At 42.5% G+C, this 18,559-nt stretch overlaps 1 protein-coding gene across 1 annotated transcript in view; it reads right to left on the reverse strand.

The window, feature by feature from the left end:
• Positions 1-3,217: 3,217 nt before the first annotated feature.
• LOC126336311 (MFS-type transporter SLC18B1-like) overlaps positions 3,218-18,559 on the reverse strand; it is a 341,991-nt gene continuing 326,649 nt past the window's right edge. The window contains exon 12 of the mRNA XM_049999851.1: positions 3,218-6,809. Within this exon, the coding sequence (XP_049855808.1) occupies positions 6,546-6,809 (264 nt within the window). The 3' untranslated portion in view covers positions 3,218-6,545. The remainder of the gene's footprint in view (positions 6,810-18,559) is intronic.

The raw sequence follows: 18,559 nt of genomic DNA on the forward strand, positions 1-18,559 counted from the left end.
CACACACAGAATTACTAGCTTTCGCAACCGATGGTTGCTTCTTTCCTCTCCTTCCTGAAGAAGCAACCATCGGTTGCGAAAGCTAGTAATTCTGTGTGTGTGTTTGTGTGTTTTGTTCTTGTGCCTGTCTGCCGGCGTTTTCCCGCTTGGTAAGTCTTGGAATCTTTGTTTTTAATATACGTTACTATATCATTTACAAATAATAATAGTCTATAATGTAAACTACTATCCCAGACACTTCCAATGCCAAAATCATTTAAATTCCGAGATGAATAATAAAAATGTAGTGTGGTTACTGAGGCAGATCTGGTAATCTATGAAACAGTCAAAGATATGTAACAACAGATATAAAAAAGTGAGATGTGAAAGCTATTTTGATTTGATTGTCATCTTAACTACCACCAGAAAAATATCACAATCTACAAATGTAATTGCAGATACTGAAGAGAATCATTAATGAAGCACATTTTAGGTGAGAGTGAATGTTAAGGATTTGTACTACAGCAGTAATATTCAGCATTTTTGCACTAGTCAGTTTTAATTTTAGAAACTGTGTTTTATTTTTAACTCGTTATAATAACTAAGAATACTGCAGAATGCAGAAAGACTTTCATTTTTACTGACTGAACCTGAATTTCAGGATAGCAATCAAGATTACATGGTTACAGTTATGCATGAACATCTTTTTCTCATGACTCCAGCTTATACAACTAATCCCAGAATTTATAATACCAACTTTGTTACTCTACGGTTGTCCTCTTAATTTCATATTGTATTTGAGATATTAAATAAAGCTTTTGCTATCACAAAGACACCATAAGAGCATGAAAACAAATGAAGTGTGACATTTTTGGTTTCAACAGTTTACAAAACCTCTTTTTCTTTCCTACATAAATATTAAACCCTGTGAAAACACAGATAAACAAAATTCACATAAGAAAAATTATGCACAAAAGTAGTCTTCTCTGAAACAGTGTTTGTTTTAAAGTGTGACAGAAGTATTTTCTTCTCAACTTAGCATGTAAAATTGCTTCAAAATGGATGGCCTCCATCAAAGCCATGTTTCTCGTGTCCATCAAATCCACTTGTTGTCCACTTGCAGATATCTGATGTTTTTATTAAAATTTCAATACTTATAAGAGCCCTAAGTCAACACAGAAGAGATTTTCATTCAATGGGGAACCTCCCACAGTTTTGTTTTGGTATTTTGTGGGAGTTAATTCATTTCAATGCGCAGTAATGACACCAACCAGCCAAACTGTATCCGTTTGCTGCATCTCAGACATCGTGAGTACTTAAGCCAAAACCTTTTAGCCCAACAAACATTCTTCTGTTTCTGATTTTCTTTATAGTTTTTCTCTGCATTTTTTGCCCTCCTGTCACTGTTTGTAACCTTTTATTCCAAATTTATTAATAATTGCATCACAGTCTTCTCCCCTATCCACTAATCTTTTTTTTTTCCTTCTGCATTCATATTTTCATATATTCTATACCAGTAATCTTGCCAGCTTTGCTTACACACACATCTACATTGATTCTGTCATAACATTCATCTTGTATATGTGCTTGTTACATCAGTTCTTCAATTTTTTTTTATAAATTATTTACGAAATGGTGTAGTCATCTCCATTGTACATCTTACATATCAATACTAAACTCTTACATAATACTGAAATTAATATAATTAAATAGTCACTGATTGTTCAAACTACTGCAAGTAACAGCAACCTGTCAGTATTCTTGCATGTTTGATATAAACATTAATTAGAATGATTTTACTTGAAATCTGCTGAAAAATAATAGTAATTAACAGATTTCTTGTTTTTAATCATTTAAGGGTACATAATGTAAATCTGCTCTTCATTACCTGCTGTTTACACAGATTTTCCTGCTGTTTAAAAAATACATACAACTGTGAAGAAAATGATACTGAATACGAGTATAGACATATTAAAACGTTGGGCATTCCCTTACAATTATACAACAAAATTATTCATAATGTATTGAATGATTAGTATCTATCTACCATCAGGTAAAGTTTCATAAATAGTTAACAAATATCTTAAACAGTCTTCTACAATTATAAACTATCAGTAATTGATGTCATTTATAGTACAGTTATATTGCACAAATTTCAATCTGTTCCAGTGTTTGTCATTACCACTGTTTGACATTAAAATACCTTATAGATTGAGTAATGGACATTATATATCAAGAAAAATTATCTTAACTACTCTTAATTCCAACTACTTTGATATCAGTTAAATAAAAACATGCATTTCAAACTTGTTTACCAGAAATAATGATCACTGGTGCATACAAAGTTATATAGAAAAAGTGACTCACATTGTTGTTTCTCATATCATACCTATTTGAATACAAAATTTAAAAATTGGTTCTCGTATTTCCACAGAACCTCAGTTGTAAAAGTATGCAATCTAAAAGTTGTAAGGCCTACAATTTATTTAGTACATGATGGCTTTTAGTAAACTACATACTATGTAAATTAAATATGTCACAGATACAATTATCATAATTTTAAAGATGAGTCTATAGATGGTCAACTGATAATAATACCACAGAAAAATGAGAGTTTTTTTTTTTAATTTTGATGTGTAAATGGGACTGGTCACTGTATGCCTCAAGATAACTACAAAATGTTAAAGCCTTTATAAAACTAAAGAAGCATTTGTATGAAAAGGATAGATTTCTATCCTCCATACAGAGAACACACTGACTTGCAGGTGGACACAACAAAAAGGCTGACACACACACACACACACACACACACACACACACACACACACCGAACAAAGCAGCCAGAGAGAGTGGTCATGTGTGCATGATGTTTGCCTGCCTGTGTGTATGTGTGTGTTTTCCTTATTTTTCTGAAAAAGGCTTTGGTTGGAAGCTCAGTGTGTAATAGTCTTTTTTTGTTGTGTCTGTCTGCAACTCTGCACATCACCTTTACCATGAGTAGCAATCTATCCTTTTCATAATTATTAATATTCCAACCTGGACTTTCCATTAGAAGGGCTTTTGGTATACATAATTCGTGGATTACTGCTTATGCATTACATGTGAGTTACATAGGACTGGAAATTGAATATTTCAATGTTTACTAGAATTCTTCATTCACAGTGATCACATAAGAAGAGGTAGATCATTTTTGAATAATTCTGCATTATAATACAGATAATGCAAAGAATAACAAGAATTAGTCAATGTTGGCACTTGGTAATTTAATGCATTTACATCAATGATACATGAAAGGCACAGAACAAACCTGTAGGGGTGTGTGGAGATTTTTGAGGAAAACATGAAGGCTAATGATGAGGAGTCACTCAGTGAACAAAAAAAGTTATGTATCAATTTTAATAGCTGGTTTATGGAAGAAAAAGCACTTCATGAAAAAATTCTGCAGGAAGGAAATGCACCTTGCAAAATCAGACTTGTTTATACAACCAAACACTCAGCATAGTTTTATCCATCAAAAACGTAAAAGTGGTAGCAGTAATTTTTTTCATATTTTAACAGAATAATTTAAAACATTACTTAGAATAAAAGATGTACAAAATATATCCAATACAGACAATTTTTACAAAGTAAATACAGTAGTAACTAAAAGTTGTTATCTGAAAAGAAGTCATAGCATCAATACCCTGTTAACGCCAATAAGACCTGTCATTCGAGTAATCAGAAACCGGATGAGATAAAATTTGACATACTTTGTCAGTGTCTGTTGCTTAAAATATGATAAAACTCAAGCAAAGGTTGGGTCTGGATAAACTGACAGACATTTGTTACAATCAAAAGACAATGAATGAAGGCAACAAAAATTCAACTGTTATGAAGATAAAGGCACAGATATCCTGAAACAATGGATGCCAGCATTTGCTTTTGTTTCTGTTGGCTGACCTGGAATTGATTGTAACAGTGGTTAATGGATAAGGTTTGTTCCCAGGTCTAGTTACTTATCTTTGTACGAAGATTATGATGGCTTTTGGTAGATCTAAGACCCATTTTCATGATAATAATTGTATTTTTCCATATGATTATTAAAATGAAAAAGAACAGTTAATAATGGAACAAGTGGAGGGAACATCAAGGCAAACCAAATGTAGTTGAATATTTGAGAGGACACAAGTTCGTATCCTCATCTGCCCTTCCAGATTTAGATTTGCCATGACTTGTATAAACTACTTACAGTTGAATGCTGACATTGTTCCTTTGAAAGAGCATGACTGATTTTCTCCTCCTCTATCCTTCCTCAATCCAAGTACAGTTCCAACTCTAATGACCTCATAGTCAGTGGGACCTTAAAGCCTAATCATTCTTCCTTCAAATTTAACTGGAAAGATTCAAAATGTGATAACAGTACAAGAATGAGCAGGTAATGAACTGTTGGTGATATATGTGTCTGGCAACACAGTTGTGACATGTGCCACCTAACGACGCAAAGCAGAAAGGAAACATGGTAAATACGGTTGTATGCATTCCAAACAGAAAAACTGTGTTGTCAAAATGTTCTGTGTAATTACCAGAGTGTCAATATTTTAAAACATAATTTTTCCCCTGAGAGGAAGAGAAACTGACCAAAACTCACTCTTAATATCCATCATACGTAAACCATGTTTTCTTTACAGATACAGTAAATCCCAGTATCTGGCTACCAGTCTTGAGCTATCTCTTTCTCATTACTGCTAACAATAGAAGAAGACATGTTGGTGTACAATTACTTATCAAATTACATGAAAAATGTAATATTGAATTTGACATAAATTTAGAACAGTTTCACTTAGCAGAGATAACTGTGTGGACTTTGGTTATAACTGTAAAAAAAGAAAAATTTATTTGAGAAAATTATAAAATTATGAAAATGAATTGCTGGCCAGATCTTGCCTCCAAGTGGACAAATTTTCAGTACTGCCAATGAACACGCAAAAAGGTTCACAAAATTACTCTAATTTTTTGAACTGACAATTTCTTCCTGAAGGAGGAGAGATGAATATAGTGAAGAAGCTTAAATGAAGGAGAAGTTCACTCAAACTCCAGGATAAGAGAGCTTTCTAATCCAGCAATTAGCCTCCCACTGGAAATACCATGCTACAACAACACATTTAATTGGGGCAATGAATTGATTCAGGTATGAATGACGTTCAGAACAAGCAGATGTCTGAGAGAATGGGAACAATGTGATTTTCAGTAGTGATCATGAAAATAATCAGGTAGATAACATGACACACTCTGCAGGCATTATCACACTGTTAGTTCTTTCAGCTTAACTGAAAATTTTCTTAAAATGTTAGTCAATACTTCACCCAGTCAACAGCAATAATATATGTGCAAATTAAAACTAAACATAAAATTGGAATGTTAGAATAAAAACCACTATCTCCACATGCATAAAAAGCATACAGATGCATAAAGAGCAGTTTTCACTTATGATGCACGTAAGTGAACACAAACAAAGAAATAGAACTGTGAGCTTTAGAAGTCATTAGTCTCTTCCTCAAAATCTGAAGAGGAAAGGTTTTGCATGAAAGGGTAAGTCCCAACAAGTGCAGTTCAAGTCACATATGCAAACAATTTAATGGAATGAAATATAATTAGTCCCATTGTGCACACCTTCATTTCTTCAAATATCTTCCATGCACCTGTTCATTTAAAAGCTAAATCTTTCATTTTTCGTTTTCGAGCTCTTACACCCTATGCTTCCAGGTATCTCTTAAAGAAGCAACACAAAAACATAATCTTCTATGAGTTACATACAGGCTTAATGCATCTTATAATCTTGATGAATAAAAGCATTTACTTGCCATTTGAAGATAAAGTGGGAGTAAATACTGAGATGAGCAGCGACAGTCAGTCACTGTACTGAGCATTCACCGAGAGGCAGACAGGCATGTAAACAGGTGTTGTAGGAGCTATCAAATGAATCTAAGTGACAAGAGCCATGAATCACCTGTCAACTTGACCATTATTGTATTCAGTAGAAAGTTCTTCTGCTGGGAGGCTCAATGTACCAGTAGCCAAAGTTTGGAAAGACGTGTTTGTACAACTGGGCAATATGTTCATGACCATGCTCAATCAGAAATCTTTTAAACATAATCTATATGTGTAATGACTGATGTCTTTTGTATTCTTGCTTCTCACAGCATGAAATAACCATTTATAGAAATGCAACATGAAATGATAATTTGATTAGGCTTGCATTTGTGTCTTTTAGATTTATATGACTATCGTGAGAAGGCTTTATCAATGGGTGCAGATAAAAGTATGTTCTGAATGTTTAGTAGCTAACAACTGCAACTGCAGCAATTTTAAAATTTCTAAAATCACTCTGGAACTATGTAGCTGAACTGTACTGACTACTGTGGAAAAAATACTGTACAATGTCACTCAAATGACAGAAAAATTAAAGATAAGTTGCTAAAAAGAAACAATGGAACCCCAAGAGAAACAGAATATTTACAAAAAAATTAACACTACAGGTTCACTCTCTCTTTCTCTTTCTGAAATGATACAGTATGCAGTGCAACACCCTATACTTCACAAGCACCTCCTGCTGTTACAGACACTGTTCGACAGGAGTCTGTGGCTTCATTTCCTTCACTCGATTCCCCATAAAACTGAGCTCTTTCCCTCGTGTAGGTATGATCCGAGATTCTGTCTCCAGCTTCAGCCCCTGCCAGTAGGGGACTGTTTTCACTCTCATAGTTTTCACTGATGCCACTGTCAGTGCTCTGCTCTCGGGTGTGGTGCTGCTGTGTATGCTTCACCGAAAAATAGACCAAGGTTACCACAGCCTGTAAACAAAAATAAACACACATAAGAATTTTTACATAAAGTTTCTGAGACTATAGTACTCAAACACATCTATGTTCATACTCTGCGAACCACAGTGAAGTGCATGGTGGAGAGTACTTAGCATGATACCACATATAAGCATTTCTTCCCCCTCTGTTCAATCACAAAGTGCTGTAAGAATCCATGCTTAACTAATTCTAGATTATTATTACCATCATAGTAACTACTGGAACATTAAATATGATGCAGTAGTATATTTGCAGATTTCTCATGTAATACTGATTCTTCAAATGTTCCACATAGTCTCTGGTGTTTCCCCCCCCCCCCCCCCCCCTTAATTACAGTACAGTGTAGCTCCTTTTAATTTTCCAGTAGTTGGAAGAAAGCACAGTATTACACCCATTTGAAATAAGTGCAGCAGAAGTAACCTACAGAAGTACCATCCAGTCTCTCTGATGTCCATCTGTTATAGAATTGTAGGACATATTGTGAACTTAAACATAATGAGACGTATTGTATAAATGACGTTCTCCACACCAACCAGCATGGATCTGAAACCATCAGTAATGTGAAAGCCAACCTGCACTTCTCTCATGTAGCACTGTGAAAGCTGCAGACCGAGGCAGTCATTTAACTTTTAATGCACTTGTTACCACATTCTGCCATTTTCCACACTCTTCACTGATGGGCTCGGGAGGTCTAGAGTTCAGCAACAGGTCTCTGTTTGCTTCACTTTCTTCTTTTTTTGTTTCTTCAGTTTTTATTTTGAAGAATGTATCCCATCTAACTGCTTAGTAATAATTTCTTCTTTGCACTCCATTTTTGTTTAGTTGCCTTTGTTGCATGTCATGCAAAACCATATCTTTCACAATGGACTTACATTCATGCATTTGGAATGATACACAGTTTTACAATTTGTACACATTATTCCATTAGTCATGCACATTTTACAGATATAAAATCTGGTCAGTATGTTAAGGACGTAACAGTCATACCCAGTGAGTGGCTAGATAGCAATCCCCAGCTATTAACTGCTGATGTAAAAGATGTTCGAGTGTCAAAATTTAAATGAAAGAGAATGCCACAGATTAGGACTTGGTTGTTGAAGGATGTGGAAAAGAACATAAAGTATAAAGCATGAATAGCAGCTAAGTTATCAAAAACTGAGAAAGATGGAGTATAAGAAGAATTGTCCTTATTCAAAGAAACCCTTGTCAGAGAAGCCACAGGTATCTGTGGAAAACAAGTGCTGTACCTAAAGAGAAGGAAACACCTTGGTGGAATGATTGGGTACAGACAGCAGTAAAAGATAGGAATGTACTGAAAATGATATTAGACCATGAAAAACTGAAAACAGATAATAGACGAAATGAATTAGCAATTGAACATCTAGCTCAAGATACCAGAGAAAGAAACTAGCTGTAAAAAGACCGATCCAGGAAGAAAAGGAAAAGTGCTGGGAAGACTTTACTACAAGGAGAAAAGAAGACTGTCAGAGAAGTAGGAAATTACAATACAAAGTACTAAAGAGTAAATGAAATGAATATGTAAATATCCTTGCCCTGGAAACAGATGATTGTAACTTAATATGAACAAAGGAAGGGATTAGGGATGAAATGAAAAGGTACTTCAACTTACTGCTGAATGGATATGGGGACAACACAACCACAAACGACTGTAGAGTGATTGATGAAGTCCAAACTAACAGACACCCATTAACATTGTGTTAGGTAGAAACAGCATTAAAGAGCATATGGAATGGAAAGTCAAAAGGCTTTGATGATCTTGGCTCAGACATGATAAAGGCAGCTGGAGTATTAGGCTTAAATTGGCTATATAGAGTGTTATCAGTGATTTGGAAAGAAAACAAAATCCCGTAAGTTTGGAGCACAGGAGTCGTAATCCCTCTATTTAAAAAGGAAAGTCAATGAAAATGTGGAAATTACAGAGGCATCACACTGCTGTCACACACCTTGAAGCTGTTAGAAAAGATCATAGAAATGAGGATTAGGAAGATAATAGAACCTTCACTTGATGAAGAACAACATTGATTCAGGAAAGACTGAGGTATTATGTATCTTATTTTTGCAGTAAGAATGTTAACAGCAAAGTTTTGGGAATATGGAAAAAATCTTGTGATTGTATTTGCGGACATTGAAAAACAAGATATGGGGATTTCTTGAGTCAAGATGGTAAACTCAGTAATAAAACAAAGCAGTAGGCTTTTACCAGAAATATTGACCCTTAAACAATGTGTCTAATAGTGTATTTTAAATATGACAATATGCCATCTCAGGCACTGTACAGCATTAAAACACTTGATAATGACACTTTAGAGCTGAAATCCTGATCGTGTAAATGTGACACTGCAAATAATTAAAAATTTAGTGGCGGTACTGACTTTAAAGAAATTTATTATGACTGTGGCCCCACATTATGAAAAAATTATTAGATGTGGGAATGTTTCCAAGACAAAAATGCCAAATTACCTAACTGACAAAGTCAAATGCTATACCAAAAGTGTTACAGTTGTGCCCAGATAGGCAACAGATTAACACAATGGTTTGAAACAAAGAGAGATGTCCATCAAGGAAGTGCCCTATCACCACTCCTGTTTGTAGTAATAATGGCAAAGAGCATAGAATCTATCAAGAAAATAGACAGCAAACCAAATGCCCTGGTTTTTGCTGATGATTTAATAGTACTGGGAGACACAGAAGCCAAAGCACAGAAGAAACTTAATACTTGGAGCAACACATTCAAAAATTTCGGATTAAAAATAAGTAAAACAAAGACAGCAGAAATGACCATCAACAAGCAAGGAACAACCTAAAATATATTTCTAGGAGTCAAAGTAGAATCTGTTTCACATTTCAAGTACATAGGAAGCATGATCTCTAAAGATGGTTGGTTGGTTGGTTGGGTGTGGGATTGAAGGGACCAGACTGCTAAGGTCATCGGTCCCTTGTTCCACGATAAAATCGCACGAAATAAAAACTGTCAGTCGTTAAAAACGGAGAACTGAGACAAGGGACGACACAATACAAGAAAGACAGACAAAGACCAGACAAACGGAACTAAAATCACACCGAGTGTGAAGGTGGTTGGCCGACCATGAAAATAAGGAAAAGCCAACCACCAAATGACATTAAAACCCACAGTTTAAAACCACAGGCCAAAGGCCCAAGTCAATACAGGAAATAAAAGGACAAACACTCAAATCATACGATAAAAAACCCCTGCCCGAATAAAACTCAACACGAGGTCCGCCATAGCAACGTCATCACATAAAAGGGCAGGGAGGGTATCAGGCAGCGCAAACGTCTGCCTGAGTCCTGTTAAAAGCGGGCAGTCCACCAAAATGTGGACCACCGTCAGAGCTGCCCCGCAGCGACATAGCGGTGGGTCCTCCCGGCACAACAAATGGCCGTGCGTCAGCCACGTGTGGCCAACGCGCAGCCGGCAGAGGACGACAGAGTCCTTCCGAGAGGCCCGCATGGAGGAGCGCCACACACCGGTCGTCTCCTTCACCGCCCGAAGTTTGTTGGGCGTGGGCAGGGTGCGCCACTCGTCACCCCAGGCACCAAGCACTTTCTGGCGCAAAAGCGACAGGAGATCACACTCCATAAGGCCGAGTTCCAGAGCCGGTGAACTCACTGCCTATTTAGCCAGAGTGTCAACCCACTCAATGCCCGGGATGCCGACATGACCTGGGGTCCAAACAAAGACCACGGAGCGGCCGCAACGGGCAAGAGCATGGAGCGATTCGTGGATGGCCATCACCAGACGGGAATGAGGAAAGCACTGGTCAAGAGCTCGTAAACCACTCAGGGAGTCACTACAGATGACAAAGGACTCACCTGAGCGGGAGCGGATATACTCTAGGGCGCGATAGATGGCAACCAACTTGGCAGTGTATACACTGTTCCCGCGTGCCAGCAACCGTTGCTCACAATGATCCTCTAGAGTAAGAGTGTAACCACTGCAACCAGAGACCATCGAACCGTCGGTATAGGCCACGGCAGATCCGGGAAACTCGGCAAGGAGAGAAACAAAGCGGCGGCGGAGGGCCGGAGGAGGGACCGAGTCTTTCGGACCCTGTGCCAAATCCAGCCGAATGCATGGTCGGCGCACACACCAAGGGGGCAGACGGAGATTGGCCCGGAAAACAGGCGGGAGAGGAAAAAACTCAATCCCACACAGTAGAGCCCGGATGCGAACCGCGATCGTACACCCTGACCGGGGCCGCCTGTCGGGAAGATGGACGATCGAGTGCGGGAACAGGAGACGGTAGTTGGGATGCCCTGGCAAGCTACAAACGTGGGCAGCATAAGCGGCCAGAAGTCGGTCGCGCTGGATCCGCAATGGAGGCACCAGCCTCCACAAGTAAGCTGTCTACAGGGCTTGTCCGAAATGCTCCTGTGGCGAGTCGGATCCCGCAGTGATGGATGGGATCCAGCAATTGCAACGCTGATGGCGATATCAAGGCGCGACTGGATCAGCGCTTGATACAGCCGGAGAAGGGTGGACCGATCGGCACCCCATCCAGTGTGGCTAAGGCAACGGAGAGCGTTTAAATGCCGCCAGCATGTTTGTTTAAGCTGCCTAATATGAGGCAGCCAAGTCAACCGGGCATCAAATACCAGTCCCAAGAACCGATGCGTCTCTACCACAGCAAGAGGTTCACCGTCAAGGTAAAGGCGTGGCTCAGGGTGAACTGTGCGACGCCGGCAGAAATGCATAACGCAGGTCTTAGCGGCCGAAAACTGGAAGCCGTGCGCTACAGCCCACGACTGCGCCTTGCGGATAGCGCCCTGCAGCTGGCGCTCAGCAACTGCAATGCCAGCGGAGCTGTAGTAGAGGCAGAAGTCGTCTGCATACAACGAAGCTGCGACGGACGATCCCACCGCCTCAGCGAGCCCATTGATCGCAATTAAAAACAGGGAGACACTGAGGACAGACCCCTGTGGGACCCCGTTCTCCTGGACCCGGGAGGAACTATGGGACGCAGCAACTTGCACGCGGAAGGAACGAGACGACAGAAAATTCTGAATAAAAATCGGGAGCGGGCCCCTAAGACCCCACCCATGAAGTGTGGCCAGGATGTGATATCGCCAAGTCGTATCGTACGCCTTCCGCATGTCGAAGAAGACGGCAACGAGATGTTGGCGGCGTGCAAAGGCTGTACGGACGGCAGACTCTAGGGAGACCAGATTATCGATGGCAGAGCGGCCTTTACGGAACCCACCCTGAGACGGAGCCAGAAGGCCTCGAGACTCGAGGAGCCAACTCAACCTCCGGCTCACCATACGTTCTAGCAACTTGCAAAGAACATTGGTGAGGCTTATGGGACGGTAGCTGTCCACCTCCAGCAGGTTCTTGCCAGGTTTCAACACGGGGAGGACGATGCTTTCTCACCATTGAGACGGGAACACACCCTCAACCCAGATGCGGTTGAAAACATCTAGGAGGCGTCGCTGGCAATTCACAGAGAGGTGTTTCAGCATCTGGCTGTGGATGCGGTCTGGCCCGGGAGCCGTATCAGGGCAAGCAGATAGTGCACTCTGGAATTCCCAGTCGCTGAAAGGAGCATTGTACGACTCCGCGTGGCGCGTGTGAAAGGAAAGCCTCCAACTTTCCAACCGCTCTTTCCGGGAGCGGAAGGCCAGTGGGTAAATCGTAGATGCGGAACACCGAGCAAAATGTGCTGCTAACCGGTCCGCAATCATGTCGGAGTCAGTACACACCACTCCATTCAGCGAAAGCCCAGGGACAGAGACAGGTGGCCGATAGCCATGGAGTCGCCTAATCTTAGCCCAAACCTGCGATGCAGAGGTACGGACGCCAATGGTGGAAACATACCGTTCCCAGCACTCCTGCTTCCGTTGGCGAATAAGGCGTCGGGCACGGGCACGGAGCTGTTTAAAAACGATGAGATTCTCCAAGGACGGGTGCCGCTTATGGCGTTGAAGAGCCCGCCGGCGATCTCTAATCGCCTCTGCGATCTCTAATCGCCTCTGCGATCTCAGGCGCCCACCAAGGCACAGTCCTCCGCCGAGGGGACCCGGATGAACAGGGAATCGCAGATGCCGCCGCAGAAACGATGCCAGTGGTGACCGACTGAACCACCGCATCAATGGTGTCAGGGGAAGGAGGTGCGATAGTGGCGAGAGAGGAGAACAAGCCCCAATCAGCCTTATTCAGAGCCCATCTGGAGGGGCGTTCAGAAGAGTGACACTGTGGTAGTGACAGAAAGATGGGGAAATGGTCACTACCACACAAGTCGTCATGGACACTCCAGTGGATGGATGGTGAAAGTCCGGGGCTGCAGATAGAAAGGTCGATGGCCGACAATGTGCCATGGACTACGCTGAAATGTGTCGGCTCTCCCGTGTTTAAGAGGCAGAGGTCAAGCTGCGAGAGAAGAGTCTCGACATCTCTACCCCGGCCAGTAATCACGGCGCTACCCCACAGGGGGTTATGGGCGTTAAAGTCGCCCAGTAACACAAAAGGAGGAGGCAGTTGTGCTATCAATGCAGCCAACACATGACACGAGACATCACCATCTGGCAGAAACTGCAGACAGTAATAGGCTGAGGCGTCCACATCCTTACAGCGAAAGCCTCTAAAGGTGTGTGAAGAGGTACACATTCGCTGTAGACAGAGTTAAGGATGTAGACGCAGACTCCACCAGATACCCTCTCATAAGCTGCCCAGTTCTTGTAATAACCCCGATACCCACGTAGGGCAGGGGTCCGCATTGCCGGAAACCAAGTTTCCTGTAGGGCAATGCAGAGGAAAGGGTGACTGCTGATGAGTTGGCGAAGCTCAGCAAGGTGGTGGAAAAAAGCGCCGCAGTTCCACTGGAGTATCGCTTTGTCCATGTCCGAAAAATGCGTGAAGGGGCCAAGGAGGCAGATCATGCCACTGGGTCACCTGCTGCCACCGATGGAGGACCAGTACAATCTGCTTCCATGGTGTCTGAGGGTCCGGCGAGATCCAGGTCCTCAGCGGACGCCCGGATCTCCACCTTATCCTCGGACACAGAGCCTGTAGGGAGCAGTGGGGTGGATGCCACCGCGTGGTCCTTGGCCTTAGAGGTCTTCTTCTTCGTCTTGTCTCTCTGGTCCTAGGGTTTCATTGGCTGGGAGGGCTCCAGCGAGTCAGTCTCCGGGACGGAGGAGGAGCGGGAAGCCCTGCGATCAGCCGCTCGTCTGCTTTTCTTCCATTGGCTGACGTCACCCTTCCCAGAGGTGGAAACCTGGGAAGGAAGGGACCCAAGGGACCCTTTCCGTGCTATTCGAGCCGGGGAAGTTTGAGGCTTCCCCAGCTTAGAAGTGGGGACTGATGTCCCCGATGGTTGGGGGGTTGCTGCTCCTGAGGCAGGTAGTGCAGGAGCAGCAGGGAGTGAAGTGCCCCCCCACCATCAAGGGGGCAGGTGTAGCATTCCGGCTCTGAGAGGTGGCAGTCTGAGGGAGAGCTAATTGGGCCATAACAGTAGTAGCCGCGGCGTAAGAGGCAGTCATTCGAACAGGATGGAGGCGTTCGAACTTCTGCCTGGCCTCAGTGTATGTCAGGCGGTCCAGGGTCTTATACTCCATGATTTTGCGCTCTTTCTGGAAGATCCTGCAGTCCGGCGAGCAAGGCGAGTGGTGCTCTCCGCAGTTTACACAGACGGGAGGCGGAGCACATGGAGTATTGGGATGTGATGGGCGTCCACAATCTCGACATGTGAGGCTGGAAGTACAGTGGGAAGACATATGCCCGAACTTCCAGCACTTAAAGCACCGCATCGGGGGAGGGATATATGGCTTGACGTCACAACGATAGACCATCACCTTGACCTTCTCAGGTAAGGTATTACCCTCGAAGGCCAAGATGAAGGCACCGGTGGCAACCTGCTTATCCCTTGGACCACGATGTACGTGCCGGACGAAGTGAACACCTCGCCGCTCTAAATTGGCGCGAAGCTCGTCATCGGACTGCAATAGAAGGTCCCGATGGAATATTATGCCCTGGACCATATTAAGACTCTTATGGGGCGTGATTGTAACCGGAACATCCCCCAGCTTGTTACAATCGAGTAACCGGCGGGACTGGGCGGAGGACGCTGATTTGATCAAAACCGAGCCCGAGCGCATTTTGGACAAGCCCTTCACCTCCCCGAGCTTGTCCTCTAAGTGCTCGACGAAGAACTGAGGCTTCATGGATGTAAAGGATTCACCATCAGCTCTCGTACACACGAGGTAGCGGGGCGAGTATGGTTCGCTGGCATCCTTAGTCTTTCGTTCCTCCCATGGTGTAGCCAGGAAGGGGAACGATTTGGGGTCATATGTAGTTGCGTTGTATTGAGCCCTGGAATGCTTAGAGACTGCTGGCGGCTGGCCGCCAGCAAGAGATGATGTACCACGCTTCATTGCGGGTCATCCGCCCTGATGCCACCTACTCCGACCAAGGGCCCTCCCCATGGGCGCCACCCAGCCTCAGCAACGACCACCTGGCAGGATGGCCATTGCCGGGAGTCCCAATGCCCCAAGGAGATAGGCATCTACTCCTTGGCATACGTGGGGAGTTAACGGCGCTGGCATCAGCAGAGCAATCCCTGTGTAGTCAGGGGGCTACAACCAACAGGGTACATGGCGGCCCCACCACAACGGACTGGCTACCGTGCTGGATTTCAGGTGATGTAGTCCAATACCGTCATTGGCGCATAAAGCGACACAGCATAGCAGACTGCAATAAACTGCACCCAAGAACAAATCCACGCCCAAGAGATGGTAGGTGAGCGGGACTGCTAAGCGATGATGACAAACCTGGCTAGAGATGGTAATGCATGATGGACACATCGCTCCTTGTAAGGCGCCCTTCCCCAATCGGCTCGCTCTTCGGAAAATTTAGAAGGATGGAGGTCAAACTCGTTAGGGGACCATCTCACAAGGCCGAAACGTTTGAGACTCCTTTTAGTCGCCTCTTACGACAGGCAGGAATACCGTGGGCCTATTCTTACCCCCGAACCCACAGGGGGGGGGGGGGGGGATCTCTAAAGACAATACAATTAAGCAGGAAATACTCAGCATGACACAGAAATAATCCAATTTTTACAGTCAAATCAGAAATCTTCTCTGGACTGAGAAAATTCCATGAAAAACAAAAGTGACCATGTACCACACCTATTTTGTATCGATCCTAACATATGGTTTAGAAACATATACCCTACTAAATGAAGACCTCAGCAGAATTAAGGCAACATGAATGAAATTCACTAGAACTATGAACCAAACAACTAGAAAAGACAAAATCAGGAATTAGATGAGCAGGAAAGTAGTTAGTATTGAGGTTCCTGGTACCAGTGTCATAAAGAAATGCAGGCTTCAGTGGTATGGGCACATAATGAGAATGAACTGCCAAAGACCTTCTGAAAGGTATTTCACCCTCAGGGAAGACCAAGAAAATGGTGGATAGAAACTGTAAGTCCAGATGTGGATGAGAAAGGACATAAATGGGAAGCTGTCCTGGAACAGAATATCTATGAAGACAGAATGAGATGGCGAGTGCTTGTACACAACACTCAGGAAACTGGAGTTGAAAAACAATAACAATGATGATGATGATGATGATGATGATGATGATGATGATGCATTGTTCTGAAAGGGGTGTCCTGTCTAAAGACTGACTGACAGGTGAGAGAGCCCACTAAGTTCCAAGAAGCTTAGACACTCGATTAGGTGTTTACAGACCTTGTCATGCCATACAAATGGGTATCTCCTTAAGCTGCAGCCTTCTTGATGGGTCAGTAATACTGAGACACACTTCAGTGTATTCCCAAAAGTTTTATCAAGAAAATCCTGTGTGTAATCCATTAGGAAATCAGCCACTAACAATGGCATATGCTGCTGTGGCGACAAGTGAAATGGATGCCAACAGCAACATCCACTGCACACATCATGGCAACGGAACTCTGGTCCACATGAGGCTGAAATTCAAACCAACCAGCTTACTAGCGGTTTAACAGATGGTGACAAGTAGCTTGGCTAGTAACATCTCCAAGGTGCATGCATAGCCCCGATCATGTTGTGCAGGTCAAAATATTTCCTGATTCTGCTGAAACTAAGTGTTAGCCAATGAAACAGTAGTGCTTCTCCACAACACAAATGTTTGGTCCATATCATGATGGCACCCAGAAGTTCCAGCACAGCCAGCTATATTGGGTGGACCTTACCTGGACAATGTGCTACCAAAATCAACTCTTCCATTCTTCATCACTGTGAAGTGGGACTGGCCAAATGGGATGCCACTGAGTGGAGAGGATGTGGTATTCTGTTTTGTTTCATCTCTTACATTTGAGAAGTTTCAGATTTTCTGCCAGTATCACAAAATTCATTGATACAGACTTAAAGGAACTCAATCTGTGACTGTTACTTTTTGGATCTCAAATTATTTGAGCATTCATTCAGTAAAGAAGTTTCTATTTTTGTTCTTCAGAAGTTAATGTGTTCACCCCAAATCTGTGAGATTTTCCCCTTGTGGAACAAACAAAACTATTTAATTGGCATACCTAGTGAACATTTGAGTGGTAGGCTCCATATGGTCTCCAAGTTGTGCAGCGACCGTAAACCATAAAAATACCAAATACGCAGCAACCAGTCGCAAAATCATGTTTTCTTTATTTACTTTTGCAATTCGATTTCAACCATTTGGTAATAGTGAACATTTTGTATGATATAACCGAACAAAAGGACATTTCAGTTGGCAATGAGGTTAAATTTTCATTCAGTGCATGCTGTTCAAGGTGCACCATTACAGATTTCTAGGATTGTTTCAAAATGGTCACCACCAAAGAACCATTAGATTTGACACACCCTGGACTATCCTGTTACAGTGAATCCAGCAAAGAAATGAACTACTGGTAGAATGATTGGCAGTTCTCACCTTGTTGGAGCTAAAGAAGCAGGTCAACACAACCATACACAATATTCAGCCAATGCCATCATTGTTCTCAGCATTTGAATGGAAGGATGAGACTTGGACCTGGTATAAAGCCCAGATAGAGCAACATTTCATCATGCACACAAGTGAATGTGATACACAGCAACACGAATTTTTGCTTGCCAATTCCGGTCCTTCTATTTACCAACTGATACAACATTTGCACCATCCTGAATCAGAGCCCTAATGTATGCTACAATTAAAGTTAGCCTCACAGAGTATCTTTATTCCCAAATTCACGTGACTGACTGTGGTTGCCCCAAGTTACTGCTGAATCTCACAGGGAATGAATAACATGGCTTCAAGGTCTATCATGGGAGTGACATTTCCAAGGTACCAAAAATCAATGCTAACAATCCTATGCATCCTCCCTCATTCTGGAAATGTTGCTCATCCATGCACCTGTTGAAGCCCTACACCAAGACTTATTAAAACTGAAGGACCTCACACTGGACACCAACTTACCTATCATACACACTTTTGAACAATCAGTACATTCCATGGCCTCCTTACAGGATGTGGCTTCAATTTTTTCATCACACCCAGCAGTTCCCACCAAGCAGGCTTACAAGGATGATAAAGAACCAACCAGCAGCAGGTGACCTCAAAGTTTGTCCTCCTGTCGTGAAAGCTTCATCAAGCATCCATGTCAGCAATGCAGATTTTGAAGGACAATGTGCAACATGTGGAAATGTAGGACACAAGGCAGAAGTTCATCATTCCACTTCCAGCATTTTTGTCAGTTGGATGAATGCAGAACTTT

The sequence above is a fragment of the Schistocerca gregaria genome, chromosome 2 (genome assembly GCF_023897955.1).
Source record: "Schistocerca gregaria isolate iqSchGreg1 chromosome 2, iqSchGreg1.2, whole genome shotgun sequence".
NCBI lineage: Eukaryota > Metazoa > Arthropoda > Insecta > Orthoptera > Acrididae > Schistocerca > Schistocerca gregaria.